Raw genomic sequence first — 9,722 nt, forward strand, 5'->3', positions numbered from 1 at the left:
GACTGTGGGAGGAAACCATGGCACACAGAGAAAACCCATGTGATTCACAGGGAGAATGTACAAACCTCTTACAGATGATGTTGGAATTGAATTCTTGTTTTGATCTCGATACATGGTAGCACACTTAGAGGTATAAAAAGTTACCTTGCTTGGAAATGAGGGGAGATTTATGTGGATAGGAGGATCTCTAAAACAGGAAAATAACAAGGAAGCAACAGACTTAAGGTCATCGGGAGGACTTCTTACAGGATATTAAAGAAGAATTTTGACCATGAGCTTATTGAATAGTTGAACAGACACGAGGTCGTGAATGGCCTACCCCTGCCTATATTCCTTATGAATTAATGGAGATGAGAATCTCCCCACCCCACACAGATGAGAATCTAGAACCCAGAACCTGAAATGGGAACGGAGGCAGAGACCCTCTTTCTAATTGAATACTACCTGTCTGATTACTCAAATGTAGTAGAACAGTACAGTTCTGAGATGCTTCGCCAGAATTAGAAAGAAGGTTGGGGGAAAGAGAAGGAATTCAAGCTGGAAGGTGATAAGTGAAGTCAGGTGGGTGGGGGAGGGGGCAAAGTAAGAAATTCGAGGTGATAGGTGAGAAAGATAAGGGGCTGAAAAAGAAGAAATCTGACAGGAAAGGACAATGGGAGAAAGGGAAGGAGGGGTACCAGAGAGAGGTAATAAGTAGGTGAGGGAAGAAAAGGAGGTAAGAGGAAAGCCAGCATAGTAAATGGAAGAGAGAAGGTGGAGGAGGGGAGAAATTACCAGAAGATGATGAAGTTGGTGTTCATGCCATCAGAATATTTGGTGTTGCTCCTCCAATCTGAGAGTGGGGTAATTTCTCCCTTCCCTCCATCTTTTCTCTTCCATTCACTATACTGGCTTTCCTCTGACTCCTTTTTCTCCCCCTCACCTGCTCATTACCTCTCTCTGGTGCCCCTCCTTCCCCTTCTCCCATTGTCCTTTCCTGTCAGATTTCTTCTTTTTCAGCCCCTTGGCCTCATAGTGGCAGGAGAGAATGTCGTGGGCCAACGTGTCACAATAGTAACGGGGAGTGGAATTACAATGGTTGGCCCTTCCCCTTTCTCTATTTTTCCATTTCGACTCCCCTCTTCATCAATACTTTAGTGAAAAAATGCTGATGACTGATGTACCATCTGGACACATGAGAGCATGGCAATCGCAACAAAAAATTCCTTTTTAAAGCAACAAATATATAGCAGGAGGACCTAATGAAACATAACCTTAGGAACATAGGTAAATGAGGAAGTAGGCCATTCAACCCCTCACTACTGCACTGTTCAGTAAATTAAGTGCTGACTTTTTAACCTCAGTGTCACCATGCTGCCTTAATCCCTTAACCGTAGATTCCTTTAATATTCAAAGATCGGATGTTCTCATCTTCAACATTCTGAATCTCCACTGCTCTATGAACTAGAGAAATCCCAATAAGTTTCTTTTCTTCCCAGTCATAAATGATCAAACCCTCATTTTTACATTGTGAACCCTGGCTCTAGACTCTCCAAACAAGAGGTAACATCATCCGCCATATACAGCTTGTCAACTTCAAGAGCTGTTTCAAGTCCTCTTCTAAAATCCACAGTGTAAAGCCCCGGTCTGCTTAATCTTCCTTTACGGTGCCATCACCGCCCCACCCTCACTTCACCGGGAATTTATCCTGTGAAACTTGCATGCTAACCTAGGTAAGGGCAGTGGATCTGTCCACGAAACATCAGCTGTTACACGTGCTGCGCATCTCTGAATAGAAAGTGTTTAAATATTCCATTTTCTACATTCAAACCGACTGCCAGTTTATGATAATTTACCGTAAAACGACTTTTAAATGTGAAGTTACTAAAATATTTATGTAAACAAGATATGCTCAAACGTAAACATGCGGTTTCATTGATCCATCCTGTTGGGCCTCATTGCGTTTAATTTAGAAGTGAGTTGCCGCGCCCCATTTTAATTACTGCCCTATTTATTATAGGATTTACACACAAATCCGTGAATCAGTTTCTGCTTCTACCACAATTCTCGAATCATACGTTTAATTTTGGAAAGGGAGGGCCGCTGTTAAATTGCATGATTACCTTCAGAAATGACTTGCAATAATTCAGTCTCCTCGTCTGTCAGATCGCCTTTCTTGAGGGGAGCCATAATTCACTCCAACGACCAATTTTATTTCCTTTAAAGCAGTACAAGCACATTCACCGCCACCTCTAACCGAGACAGCCAAATAAATAGCCAGCAGTAGAGACGCTGTAACACACGCCGGCGCCTCGACTCGATACTCCAATTGTATCCAACTCACAGCTTCCCGGCGCTGGAAGATAGAGGGGTGTGTGGCAATCTTAAAAAAAAATCACAGCGCAGTTCTATTCACATGAATAACTCTGGCATGAGTTATCTATTTGTATTATTTATTAAGTTATATAATTGTGTCCATTAAGATGAAGAGTGCAGGCATAATGTTGTTTTGATCCACTTATTTTGTGTGTTGTCCCCTACTACGTGGTAGCGCCGGCCGCGCGCCCGTCGGCTCTCGCTGCGCATGTGCAGATCGCTGGCGAATTGCTCGGACGCGGGGGCAGAATTGGAGGGGAGTTCTTGGGAGCGTTTGAGCAGCTGGGTAAGAACGCGGAGCCGACTGAGGAACAATAGATTCCAGCGCTCGCTCAGTCGCCTCGTGAATTCAAAGCGGAAGAATCGGAACAATTCGAGGTGACACGCCAGTGGGTTAAGTATGGGCAGGGAGGAAGAGGGGAATGCGCTCTGGTATGCTGTAATACATGTGTATGTACTTTTAGAGAAAAGGGCAACTCGCAATCACGACGAGTAATTTCATAACCCAGCAAATCCAGACGGCGAAAGCTCCGCACACTTTTGTATTGCGTGAAAGATGCAAGATGAGGAGACAGGAATGTGCGGTTTCTTGAAAAAAAAACCGAGCTGCAGCTTGGACACATTACGAATTGCTGGTTAAATTTTACCGAGCTACGCAAATGTTTTTGAAAGAAAGCTGGGACTTGTAATAGCGTGTCTTCTATCATTAATCTAGTTTTGACAGATAACATTGACAGGTCAGCAGATTACACATTTATTTTAATGTTTATTAATAGATTATGAACATAAAGATGTTACTGTACCTTGGAAATGATCCACGGATAATCCCGTGTGTCATGTTAGGTGATTTACATATCCTGTATATTAATCCATTCTGTAATTTTCAACCAATGAATTAACGTATTTAACGATAGTAGTGTGCAAGCGATTTTGGCGGAATGTCAAGTGTGGGATTGGAGCTGGTGGGCGAGTGGATCAGCGCGGTTAGCAGATTAATTCAAGTATATTTATTAAAAATAAACGCCTATGCCCTTGACTTGAAATGTTCTGTGTACTTGGTCTGGTTACGGTGTGTAGTTGCTAGTTTCGATGACGCGAGACAACAAACTCGATATGTTTGTAATTGAATTATTGTTTTTCTGAAATGTGATGGCTCCCATTCTCCACCCCGCACGTTGGGTTTGCTCTACCGCTTCTCCGAGGAGATGGCTCATTTCATCTTATTTCACCGACCCCCCCCCCCCCCCCCCCCCCGAGTCTGAATTCGAGTTGGATCCGATGCAAATAAATATACCGTGACATCCAGCTGGGGAATGTATTGATCTCTAAGTGTGGGAGAGGGAGAGGGGGAGGGGAGGTAGGCGGATACGGAACCAGATTAATCAGAACAATGTGTGATTAACTAAATGTATGACTGCAATTCAAACAAAATATATGTGTTAGTAGCAGTATATATAACGAAAGGAAAAATGTAATCCTAATAATGCATACGTTTAAGATGCTTGCCATAATTTGATTATTTTGAATGAATATCATAATTAGAAGGATTTCCCCCTTTTTTAAAAAAAAGCTTGTATCACAGGAATTTGTGGTGGTGATCTAGTTTATGTGCTAGCAAAATGTTTTAAGTTTCCTCATGTAACAGGTAAGTTTAAACTCATTCCTAATCACTATGTTTTTGCTTGGGCAAGATGAGAACACCAGACTGTCAACATAATGGTGTGATGTCAACAGCAGTGAATTTTCAAATGTTATGGGTGGACCTGGAAGTTGAGAAGCAGGAAGCTTTCTTATATGAAGTTGGAATTGTTCATGTTAGTGACTGCTGTTATAACAGGAAGCAAACTGATCATACAGTTCAGTAAAAACAAAATTCTGTAGTTCTGCTACCGCATTTGAATTTTGCTTAATGCCAAAAATAATGCAAAGGACTGTTGTTACAATTGAAGAATCAACAACATATTTATCTCCATTGGTTATCGTTGAACATCATGGATCAATTCATTATAAAATATATTCCAATATATTTGTTTCACATTAATGTGGATATTTCAATTATTAGCCTTATGAACCAGCATTTGGAAATGATAGGAGAAGCAAATTTAATTTGTGCTGAGAATTTAGCAATAGTAGTGAAATCACTTGAGATGAGTTTTGTGATCTCGGGGGTTAGGGAGGATTCTCTTAAGGAGGATGCCTGTTGCATGACTTTCTTTAATATGGAGAGGTTGATGCATGGACATCCACCACACTGTCCTTGACAGGTGGGTTCAGAGCCCAGTGGCATGGAATGCAATTCACCGCTGCAGCCTTTCACTGCAGTGGTGATTTGTCATCATCTTCCACCAGCTGCACCACTGAGGTCTTGGTTGGATCACTCTTTGAAACTTCACTCCTTGGCTTTACTGTGATGGGCGCCCCTACCAGGAGTGAAGTGCCAGATGGCATTGCTCTTGGGAGGAACTCATAAACCTCTCCGCCAGGACAAGGTGGCAATCCTCGGGGAAGAATGCAGTCGGACTTGAAAGTATTGGAACATCAAGTTTATAATTGGATGACAGGTGAAAGTATTGATTTTTGAATTTGCAAATTGCAGTGGGAAGGGAAAGGTATCCTCACTTTTGAGGTTCTTGGAAAGTTTGAGAGCATTGCAATGTGAATCTTCCATCATTGGAAGGAGAAATATGATGTGTGGAGGTGTATTTAAACCAGGCCAGAGACAGGAATGGGTGGATGTCAGAGAAATGTGAAAGTAGAAGTTTGGAAATGGGAATGCAAGACAGAACAACTTGGACAAGTAGAGATCTGCTCCATCTTCCTTTTTCAGGAGTGTGTGAGAAAGTACCTGGAATGTTGTTCCATAATTTAATTCTGAGGATAAATTCAGGTCCTGTGGATGATGAGGGGCATTGGTTGTGTGGATGGCCAGAAGCTTTTTCCCAGGGCTGAAATGGCTAACACAAGGGAACATAGTTTTAAGGTGCTTGGAAGTGGGTACAGGAAGGATGTCAGGGGTAAGTTTTCACACTGAGGGCTGAGTGCGTGGAATGCACTACCGGTGGCGGTGGTGGAAGCAGATGCAATAGGGTCTTTTAAGAACCTCTTAGCTAAGTATATAGAGCTTAGAAAATAGAGAGCTATGAGCTTGGGAACTTATCGGCGGACTCGAGAGTAATTCTTTGTTGTCGCAACATTATGGGCCGAAGGGCCTGTAATGGGCTGTAAGTTTCTATGTTCTGAATTTATTAAGTTATGATTTGTAAAATTGTCATTTTCAATCTGGGCTTACATTTAAACTGCCTGGAAGCAGTTTTATTAATGGCAAAAATATGAGAATTTCCTTTAAGATGTTCAGGGGATGTTTGCACGGGGTTCTGCGTAGATACATTCCATTGAGACAGGGAAAGGATGTTAGGGTACAGGAACCATGATGTACAACGGCTGTTGTAAATCTAGTCAAGAAGAAAAGAAGAGCTTACGAAAGGTTCAGAAACTAGGTAATGATGGAGATGTAGAAGATTATAAGGCTAGCAGGATGGAGTTTAAGAATGAAATTAGGAGAGCCAGAAGGGGCCATGAGAAGGCCTTGGCAGACAGGATTAAGAAAAACCCTAAGGCATTCTACAAGTATGTGAAGAGCAAGAGGATAAGATGTGAGAGAGTAGTACCAATCAAGTGTGACAGTGGAAAAGTGTGTATGGAACCGGAGGAGATGGCAGAGATACCTAATGAATACTTTACTTCAGTATTCACTGCGGAAAAGGATCTTGGCAATTGTAGGGATGAGTAGCAGTGGACTGAAAAGCTTGAGCATGTAGATATTAAGGACGAGGATGTGCTGGAGCTTTTGGAAATTGGATAAGTCACCAGAACCAGACTGGATGTACCCCAGGCATCTGTGATAAGTGAGGGAGGAGATTGCTGGACTTCTGGTGATGATCTTTGCATCATCAAAAAGAATGGGAGAGGTACCGGAGGATTGGAGGGTTGCAAATGTTGTTCCCTTATTCAAGATAGGGAGTAGGGATGACCCAGGAAATTATAGACCAGTAAGTCTTACTTCAGTGGCTGGTAAGTTGATGGAGAAGATCCTGAGAGGCAGGATTTATGAATATTTGGAGAGGCAGAATATGATTAGGAATAGCCAGCATGACTTTGTCAAAGGCAGGTTGTGCCTTACGAGCCTGATTGAATTTTTTGAGGATGTGACTAAACACATTGATGAAGGTAAAGCCGTAGATGTAGTGTATATGGATATCAGCAAGGCATTTGATAAGGTACCCCATACAAGGCTTATTGAGAAAGTAAGGAGGCATGGGATCCAAGGGGACATTGCTTTGTGGATCCAGAACTGGTTTGCCCATAGAAGGTAAAGAGTGGTTATACATGGGTCATATTCTGCATGGTGGTTGGTCACCAGTGGGGTGCCTCAGGGATCTGTTCTGGGACCCATACTCTTTGTGATTTTTATAAATGACCTGGATGAGGAAGTGGAGGGATGGGTTAGTAAATTTGCTGATGACACAAAGGTTGGGGGGTGTTGTGGATAGTGAGGAGGGCTGTCAGAGGTTACAGCAGGACATTGATAGGATGCAAAATTGGGCAGAGAAGTGGCAGATGGAGTTCAACACAGATAAGTGTGAAGTGGTTCATTTTGGTAGGTCAAATCTGATGGAAGAATATAGTATTAATGGTAAGAATCTTGGTAGTGTGGAGGATCAGAGGGATCTTGGGGTCTGAGTCCATAGGACACTCAAAGCAGCTACACAGGTTGACTCTGTGGTTAAGAAGGCATACGGTGCATTGGCCTTCATCAATTGTAGGATTGAGTTTAAAAGCGAAGAGGTAATGTTTGCAGCTTTGTAGGACCCTGGTCAGACCCCACTTGGAGTACTGTGCTCAGTTCTGGTTGCCTCACTACAGGAAGGACGTGGAAACCATAGAAAAGGTGCAGAGGAGATTTACAAGGATGTTGCCTGGATTGGAGAGCATGCCTTATGAAAACAGGTTGAGTGAACTCAGCCTTTTCTCCTTGGAACGATGGAGGATGAGGTGTGACCTGATAGAGGTGTACTAGATAATGAGAGGCATTGAGTGTGGATAGTCAGAGGCTTTTTCCCAGAGCTGAAATAGCTCGCATGAGAGCATAGTTTTAAGGTGCTTGGAAGTAGGTACAGAGGAGATGTCAGGGCTAAGTTTTTTTCTGCAGAGAGTGGTGATTGTGTGGAATGGGCTGTTGGTGGTGGTGGAGGCAGATACAATAGGGGTCTTTTAAGAGACTTAGGAAAATAGAGGGCTTTGGGTAAGCATAGGTATTTCTAAGGTAAGGACATGTCTGGCACAGTTTTGTGGGCTGAAGGGCCTGTATTGTGCTGTAGGTTCTCTATGTTTATGAATAAAAATGAGGAAATAAGCACATTGAGAGACTTTAAAAGTTCAATGGCTATATGAGTGAATTGAGCTAATAAAGAGGAAAGACTGTAAGGCCCTGTATGTTGCATTGCTGCTTGCAAGCATAATGGGGAATAAGAATTAATAATTAAGTGAGAAAGACTTGAGTTCCAGAAATTAAAAACATCAGTGGAAGTACACAGAAAGTCAGTTTGAGTTCCTCATTGTTGATCTTAGTCACTGTCTGTGCGTGGATAATAAAGAAATGTAGAATTGTAGTTGATTGAGATTTCTCCCATCCTGAGGAGTAACTTGTATTTAACCCCATGTTCATGCTCATTTATGACCACGAGAGTGAGATGCTAAAACGTAGGTGAGGTCTGTGGGGAAACAACAAATAATTAGCTTCAGTTTTTATAAAGTAAAATCACTTTGTGTAACTTTTCAGATTGTAAAGATTTTGTTCTCGGGGAGTGAGGACAAAGATTCCTGCACCCCACCAATCACCTTGGAACACTTTCTTGCAACTCCCCTGGCCCCCTCTATGTTGGCCCCATTATGCCTCTTCACTTTCAGTCCTGATGCAGCAGGGTTTCAACCCAAAACATTGATAAATTATTTTCATTCACATCCCCCCCCAATGCTGGTTGATCTGCTGAGTCATTTCAGCAGATTCTGTGTTACTCTGGATCTGTGCAAATGATAACTATCGTATTTCATAATGTTTTCATTTATAGCAAGTAAAGCTCTTAGGAAACAGCATACTAAAAGTGTAGTGCCGAATGGATGCTATTTTGCTGGAAACTTTGGTGGTACCTCTGTCTGTTTTCTCCATAGAATGTAAGATAATGTATTGAGGAATGGGGGAACTACCCAATGTCCTGCTTGATCCTTGAATCACCTTAGTAGTATCTGGTCATTATCAGTTTCGATATTTGTAAGCGTTATCTCTGTGCAAATTGATTGTCCTGTTTCCTACAGTGCTGCAGTCACTAAACATCAAAAATACTTAATAGGTTATAAGATGATTTTTTGGAAGATTCCAGGGAAGTGAAAGGACTGTATAAGTACATATTTTTATTATAAATAGCAAATAATTTATTCAGTATTATTTCATTTTTTCACATATTGTGTAATGTTCAGGTTGTGAAGATTCAGATCAGATTTTTCATGCACTCATGTCTATATATAAATATCTAAATGCCACTGTGTATAAATAGTAAATAGGAAAATGGAGGAACTAAATATGAGAAGGAGCATAAGTATTTTACAAAAGTACTAGCCAATCAATTTCTCTTGCTTAAAAACTTACTAGTTGGAGCATTCTTGAAATAGAACAAATTTAATAAAAATAGTCACAAGAATATTGTCATGAATTAACTCAATTGATTTGAACTTGTCAGCAACTGAATATCTACCATCTGGAAGAAGCTAATGTGAGCTGATTGATATCAGCAACACGAAACAAGAAGGGGAAGTATATAATCAACAGGGATTCCTGAGGGTACATATTTTATATATAATATTCCACTCTCAAATATTTTTGGAACACTGGATGTGATTAACAGTGTTTCAGGGGTTTGACATTTTATACATTTTAATATCTGAAAGACATTTAAACAGTATTTGGGGAAAATGCATCACCAATCAGCAGAGGATTTGTGTGTCTTTGCTTTTAGATTCAACCAGATAATAGTGACGATAATGAGCCTCAGATTACTAAATGGCATCAGAATTGCAAGTCTCTACCATTGTATAAATCCTTTAGACTGAAGGAAGCTTACCAATTCTGGTTGGGGGTAGGTATGTAGTTGTGATTATTTTCACACATAATCCAAGACACTGCAAATCACTGAATAAATTGGAAATTTGGCTGTGTCAATGCTACTCAAATAACAGTTGACACCACTTTTTTGTTGTGAAATTCATAATGCATATATCAATATAAATTCATACTATTGAGTTCAAATCATAAA

General features: G+C 41.1%; 2 protein-coding genes across 4 annotated transcripts in view; one reads left to right on the forward strand and one right to left on the reverse strand.

Annotated features, from left to right (window-relative positions):
• The window catches only part of ankmy2a (ankyrin repeat and MYND domain containing 2a), a 40,863-nt gene extending 38,563 nt beyond the window's left edge, over window positions 1-2,300 (reverse strand). The window contains exon 1 of the mRNA XM_059972657.1: window positions 2,103-2,300. Coding sequence (XP_059828640.1) covers window positions 2,103-2,169 — 67 coding nt within the window. The 5' untranslated portion in view covers window positions 2,170-2,300. The remainder of the gene's footprint in view (window positions 1-2,102) is intronic.
• Window positions 2,301-2,567: 267 nt separating this feature from the next.
• LOC132395714 (eIF5-mimic protein 1) overlaps window positions 2,568-9,722 on the forward strand; it is a 94,011-nt gene continuing 86,856 nt past the window's right edge. Inside the window, exon 1 of one of the 3 annotated variants that reach the window (XM_059972659.1) lies at window positions 2,568-2,641. The gene's annotated coding sequence lies outside the window, so the exon portion shown is untranslated. Of the gene's footprint in view, window positions 2,749-9,722 lie in introns of all 3 variants that reach the window. The other 2 variants (XM_059972660.1, XM_059972658.1) reach the window with 2 other exon arrangements.

This window comes from Hypanus sabinus, chromosome 6, assembly GCF_030144855.1.
Source record: "Hypanus sabinus isolate sHypSab1 chromosome 6, sHypSab1.hap1, whole genome shotgun sequence".
Taxonomy (NCBI): domain Eukaryota; kingdom Metazoa; phylum Chordata; class Chondrichthyes; order Myliobatiformes; family Dasyatidae; genus Hypanus; species Hypanus sabinus.